Below are 23,763 nucleotides of genomic sequence, written 5' to 3' on the forward strand. Positions count from 1 at the left end.
ACACATGTCTGTTACTATCTCATGTTAGTTTTACATCCTTCATAAATCCAAAACGTCTTTAGTTTGTCAGATTTATAAAAGACAAATCAGCTTTTCCGATTCTTTCCGAATAAACCCAACCCCCCTCGAGGCAGAGCTAGTCAGGAGTCAATAACAAAAAGGGTTCCTATCTCTGGATAACTTGATTCACCACATGTTCGTTTTGTTAAATTATGCACCAATTGCCAACATAACATACACAACACAATTATTTGGTGACGTTGATTTCGTGACAGCTCTTGGTTGGTGTGTGCCTGTGCTATTCCTGTTAAAATGCCCATATAAGGACTTCCACGTACTTCCTGCACTGAAAAGAAATAGAGCAAGATTGTTAGGTATGAATGAATCTTTAATGTTCGGAAAAAAAAAATTCTGAAAAATGCGAACCCTGGCGAAGTCTACAAACGTCCTACTGCTTTTTTGACACTTTGCCTATGCTTAGCATGAGGAATCCAAAAGTCTTAAACAGTGGTAATAAGGCAGAATGTATGAAATAGCTGAAAGCACACACACACACACACCCCGCCAGTTTTGGATGACTTAATTAATTTAGAATTCAAATTAAGGTACATCCTCTCTCTCACAGATATGGAGAAGATTTTTCATGCCTTTTGATCTTGATATTATTATTTTATTGTTGAAAATATAGACAACATATTTATTCTTTCATTAGAAACTAGGGCTGGGTATCGATCCAGATGTTCCAGATCGATTCAATTTCGATTCACCAGCTATCAAATCGATTCGATTCCGATTCTCGATTCAATTTTCGATTCCGGTTCTCGGGATGCTTCCATACCTCTTACTTTTTAAGTTTAGGTGGCATCAAAGTTGATGAAGCACCTAAAACCGCCATTTTAAGCACTGAATGAAAGAATGACAGGCTCCTTGGTAACATCGCGCAAGGCAAAAAAGAGGGTGACATCTAGTGAAGAAGACTAGTAATTTGATTAATGTTAATCTTACGTTCATTTTTTGCAGGAAAAAAATTGATTCTGCTCTTTGAGAATCGATTCTGAATCGACCACGTATAAAAAAAACGATTAATCGAAAAATCGATTTTTTTGCCCAGCCCTATTAGAAACCAATATATTTATTTGAAAAAAAAACTAGAAATGCAAGACATGCACTCAATAATAAAGAAAGAACAGCCAATAAGAACCTGTAATAGATGAATAAATAAAATCTATGTCAAAAATGTTTACTTTTTTGTTATAATTTAGTTTACATGAGTTTTCTTATAAATGGGTTTATAAAACACTCTTAGAATTAAAGGTACATGAAGATACAAAAGTTGTCAATATCTTTTTAAAAAGTACACTTTGTACCTAAAATGTGCATATTGGTACCTCACTGGTACCTTAGAGGTACATACTGGTAACTCATACAAAAAAAACTGGTACATATCAGGGCCTTTTTTAAAAGGTACCGTCCAAGTGATGAAAAAAACATTTTTCTGGGAATATACTATTAAACACTTAAATTTTTATACTCTATATATTCAACGTTGCTTTATTTTGCAGATTGCATTTCCTCTAACTGACCACAAGGTGAAGAAAGAGATTGATACTGTAGACATGAGCTTATGAAGTACAATCAATAAAACTCATAAATTTGGACAGCAGTACTATACAGCCTTAACTAAACTGCTCTAGTCATTTGGCTTCATAAAAAAGAGGGGAAAATGTGTGAAAGAGTTCAGCTGTAAATCTAAAGTAGTAAGGTCTTTGGCCTTGACTGTCAGTGAATGCTTCCTCCACAATAGTTGCCTCCCAACCGTTCCCATGCAACGTCACTGATTTACTTCTCTCATTAACTGCTTTAATATTTACAAACTCTGCAATGGCCTTATCTGACTGAGGGAAACTTCTTAGTACTGGGAAGTACTAAAAACCAAAGCACACTCTGCAGATCAATCCAGACATCATCCTTAGATTGCAGAAAAGAAACAGAAAGGACCTCCTCTTCAGACACTGCATTGTTTAACAATAACAAGAGGAAGATATTTATAATCCTCTACCTGGATATTTATGAGAGGTTCTGCTCTGACTGCTGTATTGCAAGCACTGTCAGTTTTATCAGTATGTTGCTGCGTGTGTGTTCTTCCTCTGACTGTTACAGATTCTCTGTGCCCTGTTTCCTAAAATATATTTTATTACTGTTTTATTTGACCCCAGAATGATTTTATAAAATATGTTGTGTAATATTTTGTTTATCATACTTTTTGTACTGGGTGTATGCCTATTATTGCCCATGACTAAACTACATGATAGCGCCCTGATTTTGTCACTCAAAATAGGTTACTCTGAATAGGCCTTCCTGGTTTTCATATTTTTATTTTATTTTATATAGGTACTTTTGGAGATCAGAAGCAAAAAGCTCATTTAAATATTTTCAATAAAGTTTTATTTTATAGCAAAATACATTGGAAATGTCTGATTTTGTCAGTCAAGAAAATCAACAATGTTTAAATTAGATGACTGACTATTTGCAATCTGCTTTAATCCAGATCTAATAATAAAATGGAACAGTTTAATCCTGGAATAAATTTTGGTTTTCTAATAACATGAAGACTGTAAGGATCACTCACTTAATATTTGTTTCTCTCAAAATACAGAGCAATTAATTTGATTTTATAGGAAAGATAAATAAATACCAAAGGCAATATGCTTATTGCCAGCACCTTAAAATGTTTAATCCCCTTTGTAAATTGCATGGGATAAAGAAAAGGCATCTGCTAAATGAATAAATTTAAATAAATATAAATAAATAAATAAATAAATAAATAAATAAATAAATAAATATATATATATATATATATATATATATATATATATATATATATATATATATATATATATATATATATATATATATATATATATATATATATATATATATATATATACTGTAAATATAAGTTATTTTATGTGAATTTATTGTTTTAAGGAATGGGTATTTAGACGCTTGACTCAATTTATAAATTACAAAAACACTATTGATTTATTAGTCTGATTTTAAAGAAAGGATATTTTGTACATATTCATTCATTTCTTGCAGGATTTTTTCATTTGGGCACGGATGAGCTATTTCAGTACCAAATGGGTTGAAAATAGCAAAGTTGTCCTTGGCTTGTGCAGTTTAAAAATTGAACCTTCTGGAAGATAACGTGGGCATACAGACATTTATTTCCATTGGTGCTTTAGTCTGTCAGTCTTATTGTGTAGCTCTGAGGTTGGTTAACTAAAGCAACATGGGATAATCGGCTTTAACAGAGGCTAATGTCATGTTGCTTTGGCTCACCACAAACCCCCTTAGTTCAGGCAAAGCAAAGAAGTGAAGGGCTGCTCGGGAATTTACTCTGAACCTTTTCAATGGAATGTTGGTCCGATTGCGTACATGGGTGTTTATCAAAGCAAATCCTGTGGATCTGATGGATCTGGACTTGTGACCCGATACGATCGAACTCAACTGGGACATTTCTAGACTGAATGAATAACATTTCAGTGTGAGAAATGGGGACTGTGCTTTCTATATCTCCTGTATCAAATAAGGTGACGATTCTGGATGATGGAGGTTTATCGGCGTGCGAAGCCAATGGGAAAATAGAGAAGAGTTTAAGGAAGCCGTCGATGATCGTGTCCACTCTTGCATTTAAACGGTTTGTGACCGCATCCGCTAAAACGATAAGTGGCAAGAAAGTTAATCCGAATCTACCTGTTACCGGTGACATTCAAGCGCTCGAGCGTTTGAACAACGAAAACTTAAAGAGATCGACCAACACCGATCTGAAAACTAAAAATGGACCTAATGGACTTAAAGATCATCTCGATCAGGAACCGTTATCTCCAAAGCCGAGGCAACTGGTGTCGGTTCAAAAACAGCCCAGTAGTCCGTCGCTCATCTCTCCGAGGCGCGTGATCGTCCAGGCCTCCACCGGCGAGCTGCTCCGATGCCTTGGTGAGTTCACGTGCAAACGATGCTTCAGACTGAAGGAACTCCGTCCAAACGAGGTCATTGGCTGGTTCCGAAACGTAGACAGGACTCTGCTGTTGCAGGGCTGGCAAGATCAAGGGTTCATCACACCAGCCACTCTCGTGTTCGTTTATCTGCTGTGTAGAGAAACTCTGACGGATGATATTGACAATCAACGTGAGCTCCAACGGACCTTTCTGACCTGCTTGTATCTCGCATATTCCTACATAGGAAGCGAGATATCTTATCCTATCAAGCCCTTCATGGTAGAGACCGATATTGACGTGTTCTTTGAGCGATCTTTGGATGTCATCAATAAACTGAGTGGCAAAATGTTGCAGATTAATGTCGATGCGCAATTTTTCACAGAGGTTTTTCAAGATTTGAAAAACGAAGGGGATTACAAGACAGATGCATGTGAAGTGGAGCGGTAGAGAGCATGCGCAGTAATCAATGACACTGATTTATTGAATTCGATTGCGATCAATTTATTTTGACTGGAACTTGCACAAAAAAAAAAATGCTACGCTGTTTTTAACTCATATAGTTGTGAAAATATGGACAATTCAAATTGCTGGGTTCAAATTCACTTATGGATTGTTTTATACCATGTATATGGGTCAAATGTGGACATTTTCAGGGTCAATTTAAACCAAGCTTGGGTTAAAAGCCGTGTGCAATGGATGGGGATTTAGTTTTTCAATATTTATGTCACTGTTGTGGTGGTTGTTTAGACAGTACAAATATTACATAACATGGCTTGTGCCTGTGTAGGTGCAGTCAAATGCATCTCGTAAAGATCAGTCGCAAAAGTCAAAAAGAGGGAATGTACAAACACAATTTTATTTTACACTTGTCAGCTTCATCTTTCACTGTTTACTTTCCCTAAAATCAGAAAAAAATAATTTTAGATCAAAAGATATATATTTTTGTTTTGTTTGTAATATGATCATGCGCATTGTAGCGTGACCACATTGTCGGTTACAAATATACCCATGTATTTCTTGTGGTAGCAACCCTTCATTACCTTATAATGGACAAAAATACACTTATAAAACAGATATGAATGGAACTATCCATGGTGCTGATCTGTTTGTGTTGCTTTATTGACAGATGTCGATCTTAAAGGGATAGTCCACCCAAAAAATGATTTCTTTATTTTCTTATATTCTTATATTTTAAGGAATGTTTGTAACCAAAATGTTTGTAAGCCCCATTCACATCCATAGTAGGAAAAGAGAATAATATAGAAGTAAATGGGGCTTACAAACGGTTTGATTCAAACATTTCTCAAAATATCTTCCTTCCCGTTCTTCAGGGAAAAAAAGAAATTTATACAGGTTTGAAACAACATGAGATTAAGTAAATGATGACAGAATTTTCATTTTTTGGGGGGGGGCTATCCCTTTAATGTAAAACTTGATAACGTTGTCTCTTCACTGAGAACTCTTATGTGCCAATTCATGCATTATGTAAGGTTATTTTGAGTCATAAAGGTTTGAAAAATATGAGATGATCATGAGAGTTTATTTTATTTGCCATGGTTTCTTGATGCTCTTCTTAAATGAAATAAATGCCAGTCTGACTGCTTCTGATTATTCATAATGCATGTATCGGTTTATTGATAGCATTGACCATCTTTGGGACATTCTCCATAATGCCTTGCATCTCATACCAGTGTTGCTGTGAAGCAATTCCTAATGAAAGTTTTACAAATGATATTGTGAAATTAAAATGTATATATTCAGATAAACAAATGTAATGCTAATTTAAGAATCAGTCATGTTTACAGTCTGTAATGGCCAATTCACAATTCAATATGTCCTTATTTTTATATGCAGCCGATTCCATTCATTTAAAAGTAGGAATGAGAGTCTCGGGAGATTTGTGAATGAAAACACTTGACATGAATGATCGTAGAGTTCATTGGCTGGAATTTGCTGCAGTTTGTGAGAAAGGTTTCTCTGGGTCAGCTTCATCTCTTCGGTCTGTTGCTATAGCAAGCACAGCATCTCTCTGTTTTTCATTCACTGGAGAACCTCACATGCTTCGTCTTCAAGCAGCTTGTGAATGAATAGACACACACATATATACATTATACATCAATAATGCTATTCTGTGTCTTTGAGTGGTTTTCACAAATGTACTTTGACTATAAGGAACCATTAGCTGACTCTAAAGCCAAATTTAGTCTTCACAACTTAATTTGGTTCCATGGTGTAGTCATCTCATATGTTAAAAAGTCATGTATAGCAATAGGCTACACTGTCAGAGGTTATGGGTACTATTAAGGTATGGGAATGGGTACCGTCCCAGTGACAGCTTGGGTACGTATCTTAATATTTTTTATAGTGTACATAAAAATCAAGCCAAAATGTTGTTACGGTAGCATTTTATTTTACAGTACGTGTAGATACCTTGTACATATATGGTAAAGACAAATGTGTGGTACTTAAGTTTAAGTATTTACTTGGTAATTAAATTATATCATTACTGTACTTACCAGTGATACATACTTGGTATTTATGATGTAACTCTAGATAGCTACTGGATAAGATACATATAGTTAGGTATACTGTAACTAACAAGAAAGACTACTGCACTTACAAATGAATGTTCAATATAAGAATTTAGTACTTACAAGCAAATGTGGGTTAATAACAGGTACTTGTACATATATGATAACTAATAACAAGCACTAATTTACTTACAAACTGTATGGTAAGTGTGTACATACATGCCAGTGTAAGTTAATGACCGGCACATACAGTGTATGTATATGTTGTAACTAATGAGAAACATTACTCTACTTACAAATTGTATATACACGTAAAGTATGGTGGTACATGCAGGCAAGTGTAAGTTAATAAAAAGCACTTATAGTGTACCTATATGATAACTAATAACACACATTACTGATGTGCCATCTTTGTACTCTTTTATTATACCCTTAAAATCCAACCACTGAATATTGTACGCATTAACTACTGTGTACATTCACCAGTACGTCCAGTCCACATGACTGTAAAATATAGTGTTGAATATTACATAGTTAATACACAGGACCTACACCTAAGATATAGCATAGGATACATTTTCCACTGTGAGTTATATTAACTAGTAAGACCATAAAATAAGATGCATTGTTGTGGAGAACTGGTAAGAATTAAGAGTGCAGCAAAACATTTACTTCTTTATTTCTTGAAGATGTTGTCCTCTTTGTTGCATTAGTACTAAGACAACATTATATGACACTAAGTCCACGTTATGAAGTGTAGCAAGCGTATGAAGCTGAAAATAGACTGAAAAAAGTGCTGCGTAATGATACAATTTAATTACCTAATTATCCTTACTCAAAAGTAAGTACCACACATTTGTCTGTAAGTGCAACATATTTACGATATAAGTATAAGGTAATACTGTAAAATAAAGTGTGCTTCATTCAACTGTTGTTTTGGTGATTCATAAAACAGAACGAACATTGTTTGGCAGTAGTGTGTCTAAGTTTGTAGAGAGCTGTCACATAATATTAGTTTCAAATTACTTTCACAACAGTTTACATAACCACAAATCCCCATCTATAAAGTCTACAATATTGGTACTGGCACTAAAATGTGTCCTTTCTGTTGTATGAATTATTTCTATTGGACTTTTGAGTCTGTTGTAAACAATGGATGTTTTGGACATTTTGTTTGTTTCAATCCAGATTACCCAGAAAGATTAGTTCTTTGTGTGCTATTTTAAATTGTTCCTTAATCTGTCAGCAGGCTTTCTTTAGTGACTGTTGTCCTGACCTTTTCACAGTCTGCTTTGGATATATGATAAAAGGCCTTACCTAATGCTTTCCACTTACTGATCACAAGTAAGTGGTAACAGGTAATCTTAGGTTGGTAATCAAAATGTAATTACTCTTGTATTAAAAGGATATAGTGTATTGATTCCCAACCTTTGTACATTGTCTGAAAAAAATGTCATACCTCTTACTGGGGCAAAACTGTTTAAAAAGACCAAATATGTATCATTTAGTTACTAATTGCACTATTTGTGTAACTCTGCGGTGAACTCTTTAGGTACAAAGCATTGTTTTATTTTTAAACACACTGGCCCAGTGACAACTATGGATCATGTATAGTTTATAGTAAATGAACGGATTGACAACATACAGTATACAGGATTTTACTGAGAATAAAAATAAATAACACATATTGTTCCGCTTTCTCTGGTTGAGAAAGACATATGGTTGTTTCATGACTGATTTAAATGGATGACGCATTCAGTACCACCCACTGTCTGGAAGTTAGTCAGTGAATGACACAGAAAGAGTCAAAACAGCTTATTAAGGCAACACTTCTCAAATGTTATGTTTACTAGAAAGCTTGCTTCACAATGATTTCAGCTGCTTTTGGGGGGCATTTAACTCGTAACAGTGCTTAGTTAGACTAAAACTCCCTTTATTGTCATGATTTGTCCCTGACTCACTTTAATAGTAATGATTATTCACAAGTAATATGATATTGCACTGGGTATAATATTTTTAAGTCTCTCAAAATATTCACACAAGGGTGAATTAGTTAGGAAAATATATGAAGAAAATTATATGATATTTTTATTATGTAAGATAAAATTGAGTAAAATGTTTTTCACCTCACAGTGTAATTCAAAAGCTAAGCACAGATAATTTCCAGATTAACTGTTATGTTCCTCACCTACACAGTGACACACTACAGCTCAGGTGAGCTTATTATAGGAATGATTTAGCTCAGGGTATACTTAGAAGGCCTACGGAGGGCAGGGCTTATATATAGATTAGGATCTCTACTTACCTGTCACATCATTTTCAACAGACCTTATTTCCGTGGGATAGTCACAGAATTTTTTGCTCATTTTTCCGTGGCATTCTCACGGATCTCCGCATTTTTCAGTGGCACTGCTACAGACTGTCTTTTTCCATGGCATTCTCACGGATTGGTTACTCAAATGTTTTGTCCTATTTTCTTACCATTTTCGCTTCGGTTTAGGGTTAGATTTACATGGAATGACATCCCCCCCAAACCCAACTCTAACCCCAACGCCAGGCGACAATTGTTTAAAGTTTAAAAAATATAAAAGAAAGAATCATAAAAAATAGTATAAACCAATAGTTAAAGTGACATACTAAGGCAAACACCAAATCTAACCCTAAACTGAAGCAAAATGGTTTAAAAGTAGGAAAAAGCAGAAAAATCAAGTGTCTGATCAGGATTATATTAGTAATTTTAGTGCCGTAATTTTTGGGCTTTCTTTTAGGGTACAAAATCAGTGCTTATATGTCGATAGTGTTTAGCCTTATGGAAAGACATATAAAGTCAAATCTATTTAAATAATGATTAAAAACTTTTAGCATGTTGTCCTTTTAAATTATTGATAAATATGTAACATTTAAGGCATATAAACAAAAACAACAGAGGTAGTTTGTTGTGAAGGCCTATTCAGTCATTTAGTTTTGAAGCTGGCTATCATGTCATTTAAATATCTAGTCTTTATTTACTCTGAGGAGGATCTTAGAAATGACTTTGTTTGCAAAACACCTTGGCTAAATGGAAACACACAGAGTCTTTCTTTCCGAGAAGACTTTCTTTAAGCTGAAGTTTGTTTGCCAAGCCAGATTTGGATCTGAAATACGTCCAGCGTGTCAGTGAAAACAAATCGTGCTTAAAATAGAGGACCCCAATGGAGTTGCTATTGGCATGCAAGTCACACTGCCGGGACTTATCAGTCTACTCACAATCCAAAGCAATGTTGAAGAAATTCCTTACCTATTCAATAAACAACTAGCCAAATTAACAAAGAAACATGGACTTTTGGTTTTATTTGTAATGCATTAGTATCCGTATGTACTATTGTGTGACTATTTAGTCTCTGTTACAGAAAAGCTGTAATTTCTTTCTCAATTTCCCTAGTTTGTTTTTAGTATTTTTGTTTTATTTCACTTTCTTATGATAATAATCTGATGGTATGTTGTAGCTATGGTCGAGTACAGTTAGATTGCGCTCTCTTGTGCCATGACTGCAAAATTGTATACTATAAATTTACATTAACATAAATCATTTTGCTTTATTTACTTTATTTATTTTGTGTTTTTACTAATAAGGACAAACAAAATTCATTAAGGAAAAATGCTGTCCCTCAGTTCAGATGAAAGATTTGTAGTAATCCTTACACTGTCAGAAAAAAGGTACAAAGTTGTTCCTTTTTCTGTCGCTGGGGTGGTATCCTAAAAGGTACCTTTTTGTACCTTTATGAGTATACAACACATTGAAATATTGTACCTTATTATACCCTGAGGACCAATTGTTTACCTTAAGGAACAATTTTGTACCAGGTAAATTTTAGGGGTACAAAACAGTTAACTGTACCTTTAAAGGTACACAATAGGTCCTTGGAACAGTAATTTGTTTTGTAATACAACATTGTATTATGTTTTTATATACCTGTAAAGTTACAAAACCTTTGTACCTTTTTTTCTGAAAGTGTGTATACAAGTCCACAAGCTCGTGCATTGACCCTTTTTACATTTTGCATATTTAAAAATTGCGTACTTATTTGATATATCGTTTTGCTTTAAGTTTATTAAGTGTTCCTTGTAAAGACCGTTGTCTAGTCTCACATGATTAGCTACACGTGCTTGACAAATTTTACTCCAGTCCTTGTGCTACCAAATTTGCTACCAAACACACAAACACACACACACACACACACACACGCACATACACACACACACACAAAGCTAAAAATAATAATAGACGTTATAGCCTACTAATTTACATGAATTTGTTTAATGTATGTTTCAAGCAAAAATACATGTTAGGAATAACCAAGAAGAATCCTCATAAATTAATACACATAAGAGTCCTCATAAATTAACACATAAAAATAAAACACATTCATAGTTATTGTTTGCAATTTATTCGATTTCAATTGTAATTGTTAGCCTTTTGTTTAGACTTAAACCGCCCGTAGTCGTTAAATAAAATACAATTAATTCATTTAAAACGTAGTGCACAGTAGGATATTTAAATAGAGTATTCAAATGCACGTGTTACAATTTGCTTGGTTACAAAAGGGTAGTAATTTAATACATATAATTTTTCAAGCTTTATTTTGGCTTACCTTTTGTTCTTGATCACGAAGGCATAATAATTTTAAGCCTAGATTTAATACATTTTATTAATTAATAATATTATTTTTACACAGCCTGCATCAGTCCAATATTGGAATTTGAGCACGTAGCCTATTCAAGCTAAATTTATTTAAACTGTCGAAAAATCATAATGATCAACACAATAAATTTGTTGAATAGCCTATGCTATTTTTGTTTAATTTCCATTAGATGGCGCTAAATTACATAAGGTGACCGATGTTGATCCATCGACTAAATTTTTTGCTCAAACATTGACAACTCGAAATAACTATTTTTAGACATATGAATTTATTGCAGATACATTTGCTGGGTTATTCCAGTACCGTATAGTGTATGTCAATTAGTGTCAATATGCTATTGAATATTGGTCTCGTGTATGGATGCGCATTTTTAATGCATAAAATCAGTTATAGTGATTATTGATATTATTCAAGTTATTTAAACTATTGATATTGTTAACGCAACTTAAATGCGACGCAGAAACGGCACCGAATGGCCCTGGTGGTTGTAGGTTGTGGCTGTGGTAGAGAGTCGGGTGAGATCCGGGCCAGTAAGAGAACCCTGATGGTCCGACCCCTGGAGCAACCAGATTGAGTTTGGAAATGCCTGAAAACTGAATGGGAGCGAAGTTGCTCTGAAATTTATAAATAGCTTGTTCGGTGGAAGATGGTTGGCAGACTTGTGCCAGGCCGTTAAAGTCAAATTTGTAGGCGTAGCGCTTTCCGTGCACCTTGGTCATGATGTTTTTGTCGTAGTAATAGCGCAGAGCTCGGCTCAGTTTGTCATAGTTCATGTTCGGTTTACTCTTGCGTTCCCCCCATCGTCTGGCGACCTCGTCCGGGTCTATCAGTTTAAACTCTCCATTGGTCCCCTCCCAGGCGATGCATGACATATTTGTGCTGTCTGACAGAAGCTCCAGAAGAAATTGCCACAGTTGTATTTGTCCACTTCCTGAAATGAAACATACAATTTTAGAATTGTTAATGTGTGAAACAAAAACAAAATTAATAATATAAAAATATAGGCTATTAAAAAAATTATATATTTTAAAATTATAAAACAGAATAAAATTATATTAAAAAATAACATTTTCGCATATTATTAATACAATTTCGCAAGGACATTTCTTTGCTAAATAGAGAATGTTCGACATTTTTTGCTTTATAATAATTATCAGTTAAGAAATAAATCAATGCATGGCAAAATGCACCTTTTTGCACGCCGGTGTTGATGGGAGTCCAGGTAGAGCTTTTGCTTTCCTTCAGTAGATTTTCCGTATGGTCTGAAACGTTTAAATAGACTACTTATAATTAGTATCCTGCTACCCAGGCCATTTTGTAAATTTTGACATTAAAAATATCTTAAAAATATTAAAACATGAGTAAAAACTCCATAGATGCACTAATGCATTAAACATATTTCCCCACATTTGTAATTTCAGATAAACAAACTTATTAGAGAAACTAAATTGCGCATATGTAAAAATGTGCTATAAATCTTCCCTTCTCATGAATTGCTAGTATTCTTGTGTTGCTGCTCAAAGTATCTGTCCAGATTTTCTGCCTAACTTCAGCGTTGAGGTCAGGAAACGCGTCCAGGAAAAAGGATATCCGATTTCCGACAAAAGAGGACACGCGTTCCAGATGGAAAAGTCACCCGGCAATAGAGCGCAGCGTGCGCAGCGTGCCGAGCCCTAGCATCCCCTTTTCTCTTTCATTCATTTCAGCACTATTTCTCGTTTTATGCACAAAAAGACTGCGTACCTGAGAGATACATGTTAAACATAAGGCTTCCTCCGCAGTTCTGACGCATTGTGGTGGTGGACGTGAAAGCGTTGGCTTTCATTGGCGCAAAGATTTTTATTAAACTTTATCTCAAAACTGTGATCTGGAATAAATGTGAGACAGATTGAAGTTTCCAGGCAACTGTCGCAAGCCCCATCTCTGAGACAATATTCAGACAGCAATTTCCTTCGGTGCATTGGTTTAATTAAAAGAGCAATTTACCTCTGTCATCCCTCCCCGTCTCCACAATAAAAAGGAACCGATAGAAATTCGCCCTTATCAATCCACCATCAAGGTTTAATAAAGTTTCTGCGTTAAGATCACAGTTTCTATGGAGAATTGAAGTGTTTGACATGGAAACCGGTTCAGATCCTCTTTCTTTTCCGCCTTTTACCCCTTAGCAAACAAAAAGGCATGTTCAATGTTGGAAGAGAATATTTGCCTTTAAACTACGCCTCACTGCATAACGGTAAACAGGAACATTTTATCCAAACTTATGTTGCTTTAATACGCAATAGATGTGAAATGGTACTGTAAACCCTGAGCCCTGCATTATGATCAGGTGGCCTGTTGGACCTCTGTTAAACACCTTTAAAATGAATATTTTTTAAAAATGGAATTTCAGCTAAACTCTCCTAAAATATAAGAATATTTCACCCAAATGATAATTTTAAACTGGACTCGTTGTTTGTTTTAAGTAGGGAGGAAAACATATCATAACAGTGGTCGCATTTGATGGGTTTAGGCCATTTATCACTGGCTTGTCAACATATTAAAGAGAAGAAGCTGCTATTTTTGTCTTATATGAGCTAATGCAAACATTTTATAATGTCTGTCTATTTATTGATTTTTCATAATTGTATATTTATTCATAATGTCTATTTAGTAATTAAATTGACGACAGGGGTCCAAATATTTGTTTTTAAGTCTCAACGCTGCTCCATGAAATAAGTCATTGTTGGAGTAGTCGGTGTAACTGTTTAATTCCCATTACAAACGATAGTAATTTAAAATGAATTATCCTGAAACTTTGGAAATAAGTCTGAAGGTCACTGTTGTTTTACATACCACACCACTGGAAAATGTCCTTTAGGAAACACAACAGTTTAAATTTTTATATTAATTTAAAGCAGCACCAAAATGACTCAATAATTGTAACGTAATTCCCCATCAAAACCTCACATTACTTTAAGCGATTACATCTCATATGATGAACACAGATAGGCTACATTTTTAGAATTTAGAGAGTTTTATTAAAAACATAGAAAACAAAGAGTGTGTTTAAGAGGCCCCTTTAATACACATATTATATATAAGCAATATTTTAACATTATACAAAATTATATCTTTAACACGTACACTGTATAACACATTGCAGCCTTACATTTTTTTTGTATAATAAAACGTATGTTGCCATGATGATTCAATGGTCGAATATTTTTTACAGTGTAGCATAAATCAATTTATAAAATAGTCAGTTTAGAAGTATGTATGTTTCAAAACTGTTCATAACACAAATAGTGCTACAATCCCCCACTGTAGTTAGGCCTAATTACCAATGGGTTAAATTGATGGGTTTAGCCTAAAACTCACGGTCTACCTTTCTGAATACATTGAATCTGTTTATCTATATGATTCTGTTTTATTTATATTAAAATTATGGCATCATGCAGTAGATTTAGGCTGTATGAACTCAAACAGCTGTAACAATTCCATCTCGTCCACGTGTCCCTCTCCGGTGCGCGCAATGTCGTGTTGTCTCGAGCCTCCCAGACTTGCTTTAGCTGCCTGAGTCATAAAAGAAATCGCAGGCAACATAAAACAAGCCTAGAATGCAAGGCAATGTATAAAAGTCCACGCATCACACCCAAACGACGTTTATCTTAGTAGGTAAACAGATCTCATGGAGCACACCTAAAGCACTTGTTAAATAGTAAAAAAAAAAAGTATTAGGGGAAAGCAAAATCCCAAAAAAAGTAAAGGAAATAAACATTGTATTAATCTATTATCTAATGCATGTGAAAAAATGTACAGATGTTTATTGTGGTATAGTTGCAGATAAGTAATGGCCAGTATTAGCTAGATTTGTTTGATTTGCCACTAACTGTATAACCTGTCAGTCATTTGTACTAAATTGGCTACTAATAATTATGTTAAAGCTATGATTTTCTCCCTTTAAAAATTGACTTACCCCGTCCTGATATAGCCTATCATACGGCACCCTGTCTCAGATCCAGCTGCATTCATCACTCGTGCCTTTTAACCACTGCACTGGAACCAGTGTTGCACTTTTAATCTACTGGACTTGAAATGTGTATTTGATAAAGGTGTGTACAGTTGAACATTTATTAGGAGATCCTGGACTGGGTGTGGAAGCGAGTTTTCAAACACAAACTTTGTCGTATTCCAGATCTCATGCTGTAAGTGGGTGTGTGCAGCTAAATACTGCTCGAGTCCTGAGCGGTTATACAACAAACAAATAAGAGGCGGAATCACACCCGGATCCTATTGTCACAAAATAAACTCTCTTCCACTATCACCGTCATCATGTAAAGGATCCATCCATACCATTAGTCTTTCTTTGCTGATTTGAACAACAGCAAATCATATGATGAAACATTAATATGTGCGGGATGTAGCCAGTAAATGAGGTCAGGACCTCGGACAGCTCCAGACAAAGCTTGGTGAGAGCACGTGAGCACCCACTCAAACACGCATAGTGTTTCTTTAATAATATGATGATAATAACATTAGTTATCATCATTAATCTTTCATCTTTTTTAACATTTAAGAGCGTTATCCCTCTTAAAAATACGAAATGTAGAGGCGACAGGAAACTATAGGCAGAAGAGGGAGCAAATGCAGGAAATAACGTTTAATGTAGCGCACGCGCCATGCACTGCGACATATTAACATATTTTTAAAATTATTTACTCATAGTTTATAATGATCAGAGCTTAGTTTTGGTGTACAAGCAAAAACGTTAATTGAAAAAAGTTAAAAAAATATATAAATATAATTATAAGAAATTCAGTTTATGGACAAAAATACAACTGTCCACTCCACATATTAATTTCTTTTATAAGTAAAACTAAAACATATTTGACAAAAATGTTTTTGAAATGCAAGACTTTGACGAAAATCCAAAAAGGAAATCCTTTTAAAAAACTAAAAATTGTACATGGAATTTATTTATAAAAAGAAAATATTCCTTAGTCATATTTTGAACAGTTATTAAACATTTCTGTTATTCCATAGTTTTAATGATTTTTAGATGGCGTTAAACAACCACTTTATTAAACAAATTTGTCAAACCTTTCTGCATTTTGACAAGTAATGAATCCAACTCTAACACATAGAAATGTTTGAATCAGATAGTTCTGCCATTTTTAAGTATTACAACAAAATACCATGTTGCAGAAAAATGATTTGAGCAGAGTAGTCATACTAATAAAAGAAAGCAGTCTAGCGTAGTTTAAATAATGTTTTTATTGCCTATTGTTATGACACGTCATGACATGAAGGGTACATAAAGGAGACTTGTCTTATTGCTGAATTCTGCGCATAGACTGGATCTGATTGGTGTGTGCCTGGGTGCCGTACTCATTGTAGCATCTGTACTCTCCTTGCCGTCTGTCTCTCTCAAAGATGTACTGATATCCACGGTAACCGGGAAACTGATAGCCAACCCAGCTGCCAGAGTAAAAGGGCAAATCTAATTTATTGAACAGCACACAAATAAGACAGCGTGCAGGGGGCTGCTACATTATGCAAGTGATTCATTATTCGTCACAAAGAAATAGAGTAGGCTACCACGAAAGAAAACACCTGGCAAATCACACATGGAAATCAAGTTTAATGTTTCTTATATAGCATTTGATTTATAATAATTAGGTGACAATTGAAAATATATGTGACTGTTTGCATGTGTGTGTGTTTAACTAATATTCAGATGTTGTTGATGATGAATTGTGTGAGGATGATGGACTTACGCTCCAGAGTTGACTTTGACTGAGGGAACTTCTTTGTTACACCAGCCCATGGCTTGGAGTGAAGGATAGTCATCACACATCTCAAATTTACGTCCCATGAAGTCTTCACATTCATAAAGGGTTATCTTACTGTCACTGTGGTTCTGTCAGGAAAATTATGAAATAAATTCTTGGGAATGATAATTTAACATTAAGATTAACAGCGATGAAAAAGTATTTTACAATGGTTTGGACTTCAAGTCTGCTTAAACCAAACAGCTTGTCTCAGCTGTTGGTGTGACCCTTTGGTGTCTCTAAAACATTAACCTCCTAAGACCTGGATGTCCACATGTGAACATCATTTTTTTATGTTTGCACCATAATACTTAATTCTGTGTAACTGGAACCTGTTGTACACAAACATGGACAAATACACTGCTTCATGTTTTTAGAAAAATATTTGGTTATTATATTTATTGATTCTTCCTAACCCCAAAATAGCTGGAAGAAATATGAAAAAAAGACAAACCAAAGCTCGGGTCTTGGGAGGTTAAGGTGCTTCATAGTGCCATAGAAGAAACATTTTTGGCTAACCGGTTCCATAAAAGCCTTTAACATCCAAGGAAACATTCTGTTTTAAAGTATTTTAAATTATAAAAAGGCATGAAAGAAATTGTTCCTCTAAGAACCTTTGACTGATTGGTTCTTTTATGGTTCTTCTATGGTATTGCTTCCCAATCCTGATCCTTGAGTCTCCTTATTTAAAACAACTTCAACTTATCAGCCTCCTTCCAGAATGGTTAACATAACTCCCTAACAAGCTGATGAGTTAAATCAAGTGTGTTAAATAAGGACACATCTAAAACATTCTGGGAGGAGGTACTCAAGGACCAGGATTGGGAAACCCTTTTCTATGACATCGCTGTGAAGAATCTTTTAACCACCTTTATACCACGGGTCTGTTGAATACTGTATTGTGATTGGCTGAGAAATGTTCCGTGGGTACACATTAATTTCTTGTCAAAAGTCTTAAAAATAGGCACCAGAGCAATGTTTGTGGTAACCGTGGTATAAGAGGAATAATTGTCTCCGGCCCTTTTAATTATTTGAAAATAATGCACACCCGCAGTGTAACGGCACGACGCAAAGCACCATGGGTGTGCATTATTTTCTTATAATTCAATGGCCCATTGTCAATTATTTCTTACTTCATTTAAAGAGTGTACCTAAAGCATTTAATGCATTGTACTTTGGATGTGAAAGGCTTTATGGAACAATTAAGCCATAAATGGCACACGTTGTTCAAAGCAGGTTTATGGTTAAGGGTGGGGTTTAGGATTAGGGGTGGGGTCAAGAGTGTAATTGCATACAGATACTTTAAATGTAGGTACAGTGTAACAATGCATATGTACACAATAGTCACACTGTATACACTCCTTCTTATAAATAGTAGACACCTAATATAAAATGCTCTTTGGGTTCCTTTTAAATAAACTTACTGCACATTTAATTGGTCTGAAAGAAAGCATATGTTCCGTTCTGTAACTGCTATTCCCACTCCAGGCCTGGTAACAGGGATAGTCGCCTTTCTCCAGAATAAACTGCTGGCCCTGGAACTCAGGATATTCATACCCCACCCAGCTAAGAGAAAGAGAGAGTTATAGTCAACACAAACCAGGAAGTAACACCATTTTACACGGCAATGATCTCTGCTGATCAGGATACAAAAGCCAAAGCAAACATAATAGTGTGTGTGCTGAATGGAGCTGCTGTTGTTCTTTTATCAGTTGATCTGTCACCACATCAACTACAACACAGCAGGCAGCTGCCAGCCATAGCTTTGCTATCTGTCTGCCTCTCAATCTCTTTTTGCCTACATTCTGTGCGAATATGTCATTTTAACCTCCCGGTCTGGAATTGAAATGAAGATAGAAATTTGTTTGTCATTTTGTCTTAACTTCAAACATGGTATATTGTCACGTAATTGTGTTCTAACATTAGCATATTTGTTTTGATGATAATAATATACTTGTATTCATAAAACAAACAGGCAATGCCTACTAAGTTTGTATGTATATAATAAAGTATAATTGTAGCACAATAGATATTAAAGACCACAATTAGGAATTGAAATGAAATACACATGCTCTTCTTCTGTAAATTTATACATACATCTGTTTATATATATATATAATACATCATATATTATAATATTTTAAAGGGGTCATAGCGTGAAAATCAGACTTTTTCCATGCTATAATTGGGTCTCCAGTGCATCAACCAAGAAAATGTGAAAAAGATCAACCCAGTAACTTTGTTTGGGTAAGCCATTCTTTGCAAGCATGTGAAAAATTAGGTAGTCCAAATTTCACCTGTTTTGTGAGATAGGTATTAAGGTGAATTACAATAATACCGCCCCCCTAATCTGCACCATCCAACCAAGGCACTGCCATTTAGTTCAGAGAGAAAGAGCAAATAATTGACAGCACAACTGAGTTTCAATTACAATAAACCACCATCATTGTGACCAGTGTTTGCATTTCATCAGCTCATTTGCATTTTAAAGGACACACCCAAAATTGACACACTTTTGCTCAGGCCTACAAAGTGGCAATTTTCACATGCTATAATAAATTATCTGTGTTATTTTACATTTTAAAAAAATTCACAATATGACCCCTTTAAATATTATCATCAGTCAACTCTTTTCTTTATATTTTACACATAAGAAATCCAATCATTACACTTACGGTCCATTTTCCACTTTAATGGAGCGAATCTTCTGGAAGTTTCTCTCCAGAATATTCTGACATTCAAACGTGAACTCACAGCTCTTGCCCTGGAAGTACTCCTCCTCGAAAACAGTCATCCTAAACTTCCCCCTTTGCTCCAACTCCTGCTGTGGGTTCATGATTGCTTCCGATCACCACACGTTCTATGAGAAAAGTGAAGAGCTTGTGAATTCATCTAGCCATGCACCAAATTCCAATGTAGAAATAAACAAATCTATTCTTCTGCAAAGTGTTGACAACACATTGAAGTATTTGTTTCTGTCTTTAAATTGATTTTTAGGATCAATGTACAAATTTACTGTATCTACTGGTGTTTCTCCTTAAGAGCAAGTGTGGCATACTTACGCACTGAGGTAAACAAATTCAGTATAATGGTGGCCAAGCTCTTGTCCAGTGTTTTTATAGCACATGGTCCCTCATTCAGCGCAGAATGAACACCAGGCCTGCTCACTCAGCAGCGGCCTACAGAAAAACGCATTAGCCTTCGCTATTGTTGAGCCTGGTGCACCCCATTGTAGAGAGACCCACTGACTCATCAAAACTCCACATTTTGTCCCCATCCTGGACCCTTGGCTGTTTACAACATGCTTTGACATGAGACTTGAACGGATAGAGCAGAATTTTTGGATATTATATTATTCAGTGGTGGTTCCTCTCTGGTGACTGGTTGAGGGTGCTCTTTCTGACCAGAACTGTGTGGTGGTGGCCTACAGAATGACTATAGTGGGATCAGTCGTTTGCAAAACACAGAAAATATTTTGTGATCTTTTATTTGTGTTTTATCTGTATTTTATCTTATCTGCTTTTTTCATTTTGGTCAGTATTTGATAAACTAATGCATTGTAAGCAGGCTGTGATCCAGACCAGAGTTCATATGTATATTATAAAACAAAATGACTTAAATGCTTTACTAGTACTGTACAGAGATACATGAAGCCAGGTATTGAAAGCTATAATTGGTGCTAAATACAGCACAGAAGTTGTATAGACGTATTTATTTAAATTAAAAGTCACATAAGTTGCAATAAGGCATTGGATTTTTTTTCATTGCAGTATATTTATTAATCTGTCTCTATTTGTTTGTCCCTTATTCTGGGTCTCCAACCCGATTTAATTATCTCCCTTAGTTTGTGGGTTTGTGTACATTCCGTTTAGCAAGGGGTGTCCTTTTAACTTATGCCAATAACTGCTGTTATTTACAGAGTTTATATAAAATCATATAGTATACAATGTAAATAGATTTCTTTGCAATGAATAACTTTAAAAATCAAGGACAACATAATAATGAGACAAAATTATAATAATTATATTTATAACACAAGTGTTATTTAATGCAGTACATGATCACTTATATATATATATATATATATATATATATATATTAAATTATTGATGAAAAATTAAATGTTAAAAATCATCATCAGCCTTTCTGATGACATCTAGTGGTGTAATACTTTATTGCAGTTTCCATTTGCTTCCTTTGTGGTCTTTGTCCTTGCAGCATTATTTCCTTTATTCATGTTTGTTACACCTCTACTAAAAACAAATCCCTAATCAATATTATAATAAGATAAGGCAGGGACATGCATGTATTTGTGCATGCACATGTAAATATTCTCACCTGTTGTGTGTTGTTTGCATAAGAACAGGTGCTGTATAGAGCCACAGAACACACAGCTGTTGTCTTGTACTCATTTGACAGGTCTGACTTCATCCAAATTTTCCTATAGGAAATCTAGTTTATTTACATATCACACACCGCAGCTAAAAACCCTGCATCATAACCCTGATGAAACAAGAAATTACTATTGCTTATTACCCAAATTTCATAATGGCAGCAGCAGCAAAGGGTACTTGCATTGCATATTACATATTTAGATAACTAAATGTATATACATGGCTGTTTTTCTGTGTACACAAAATATATTCACAATGTAATATATTTAAGATTTAGTATGGGAGTAATTCTGTAAGTTCTTAAATGTGCTGTATATGAATTTTCAAATGGTCAGATGGCAGTAGCTCATCAGTTAAAGCCCTGGGCTGGTACAAACCTAGATAGGCTATACAGGCAACCGGTGGATAAATTTTTTTAATTGTACCCTTGAGCAAAAACCGTAAATGCAGTTATCACTGTAGGGAATCTCTATGTTATTGAATGGAAAGTCATACTGGTTCCACAATGCATCTAGTCAACCTTCACTTTCGAATAAAGCAGGTGGAGTAAATGTTTTAAGTTCTGAAAATGAAATAAAACGTATACATATTACTTTAAAACTTGCATACTATCATTCTAAAATTCCCTCATTGCATCATTGTTTGTATAACTGTCATAGTTATTTGAAATGCAAATGAAGCATTTGCATATGAGAAAATGTGATGCTTCTGTATTACTTCAAGAGTATAGCCTACTGTATATTGTTGTTAAATATCACACATTTGAAGTTGAAAATGTTTAATAGTTGGTAACCCTATCGCAACAAATTTGTGTTTTTCTAATTGCAATGAATTTACAGTTTACAAACAGGTGTGAAAGTGCCCTGAAACTGGCCAGTGTTATCTGAATACTTATTAAACAGACCTTACTGGTTGACATTTTCTTGAGGGCACCATGGAAACTAATCCTTCTAAGGGCAGATGTGAACAGGTCCAGACAGCTAGTGCAGGTGACATCTGCTCAGATAATGTCCTTTATGTGTATGAACACACAAGCCGAGCTGTTCTGCAGACCACAGTCATAGTACTCAGATAGAGACATTTCCATCTAATCTACTGCCAAAGGCAAGGAAGAAATGTTATTTGCATTTTCAACAGTTACCCTTTTTAACTGCCACATAGCCAGTGTAGCAGGTTGCTGTTTGCCAAGCACTTAATGTATTAATGGAACAATGTTTCTAGACATATTCATTCAAACACAATGTGCCTACAGAGGAATTGTTGTGTAAGATCCTATTTAGATCAAAAATTTATCCACAAACAAAAACACAAATACATATTTTGTTTTGTATGTTGGATTTTATTTTATAGTATGTTTTATGAAAATATACATAGAAAAAAAATGCTGGGTTATTTTCAACCCAGGGCTGGGTCAAAAATAGATGGCAGTTGGGTTACATTAACCCAGAAAATGTTTATATTTGGCCCAAATATGGGTTAAAACAACCCGGGATTTTGGGGTGAAACAATACTTAAATTCGTTCCTTTTTGACCCAACACCGTGTTGAAAATAATCTAGCATTTTTTAGAGTGTATTAATATTTTGTACAATTAAACAATTACATGAACCAACAAATGTAGCTCCATTATCAGAAGAATACAGTTTTTAAATGAAATTGTATACAAAGAAACAAAATAAAAGAATGCACAACGCCAGTTTTAATTCAAATGGTCAGCTTTGACAATAAGTCAAGCTTTTTAGTGAAGCTTTTGATAAATACTTTAATAAAACACTCCACTGAATGCTTTGTATAAATCCTAAAACTCGTCCTAAAAATCTTAAAACATACTATTGCATTTGTAAAAATCAGGCTAATTTATTACAGAGAATAAACAAATTACACGTTTTTATATTTGTTTAAACTTTGTCAAAATGGTTAAGCTTTGTCAACAGTATAATCTTTAAACCCTGCCAGGAATGAAAGTGCAGTCGTACACGTCGATGTGTCCTGTTGCTCCTGTGTGTCGTGTTCTGCTGAAGCATATCTGCATCTGCGTAACGCGAGCCGAACGAACAAAACCGTATCATCTGCAGGTATTGTGCGCGTGGCTCAACGTAAGACAAGTACAGAAAACACACACAAGATCCATCCTTGGTGTTGATTCATCCATTGCACCAGAGTCGCTTTCCTTTAAAAAACGCCAAATTAATAAAAAGAGAACATAATTTCATATAAACAACAATAGCAGCCAGATTCAAATTATTGTACAAGCACATACACTTTTAGCGTAACTTTAATTTACGCAAGATAATTCTGATCAGCATGCTACTGATCATTCGTGCACATTTAAACATGAAAATCTAT

The 23,763-nt window shown here is 34.8% G+C and overlaps 3 protein-coding genes across 3 annotated transcripts; 1 reads left to right on the plus strand and 2 right to left on the minus strand.

The window, feature by feature from the left end:
* Positions 1–3,206: 3,206 nt before the first annotated feature.
* Positions 3,207–5,522, plus strand: cdk5r2b (cyclin dependent kinase 5, regulatory subunit 2b (p39)). The gene has a single exon (XM_065248919.2). It carries the CDS (start codon positions 3,555–3,557, stop codon positions 4,446–4,448), a length of 894 nt encoding a protein of 297 aa, XP_065104991.1. The 5' UTR covers positions 3,207–3,554; the 3' UTR covers positions 4,449–5,522.
* A 5,321-nt stretch (positions 5,523–10,843) lies between these two features.
* Positions 10,844–14,185, minus strand: fev (FEV transcription factor, ETS family member). The gene is made up of 3 exons (XM_065249052.2): positions 12,958–14,185; positions 12,405–12,476; positions 10,844–12,145 (listed from the first exon to the last, which is right to left on the minus strand). Exons 1-3 carry the CDS (start codon positions 13,037–13,039, stop codon positions 11,598–11,600), a joined length of 702 nt encoding a protein of 233 aa, XP_065105124.1. The 5' UTR covers positions 13,040–14,185; the 3' UTR covers positions 10,844–11,597.
* Positions 14,186–16,484: 2,299 nt separating this feature from the next.
* Positions 16,485–20,205, minus strand: cryba2b (crystallin, beta A2b). Its single transcript, XM_065248920.1, has 5 exons — positions 20,087–20,205; positions 19,700–19,884; positions 18,449–18,590; positions 16,971–17,113; positions 16,485–16,671 (listed from the first exon to the last, which is right to left on the minus strand). The coding sequence occupies exons 2-5, from the start codon at positions 19,858–19,860 to the stop codon at positions 16,524–16,526; spliced, it is 594 nt and encodes a 197-aa protein (XP_065104992.1). The 5' UTR covers positions 19,861–19,884; positions 20,087–20,205; the 3' UTR covers positions 16,485–16,523.
* Positions 20,206–23,763: the final 3,558 nt, after the last annotated feature.

The sequence above is a fragment of the Paramisgurnus dabryanus genome, chromosome 15, assembly GCF_030506205.2.
Source record: "Paramisgurnus dabryanus chromosome 15, PD_genome_1.1, whole genome shotgun sequence".
NCBI classification, from domain to species: Eukaryota; Metazoa; Chordata; class Actinopteri; order Cypriniformes; family Cobitidae; genus Paramisgurnus; species Paramisgurnus dabryanus.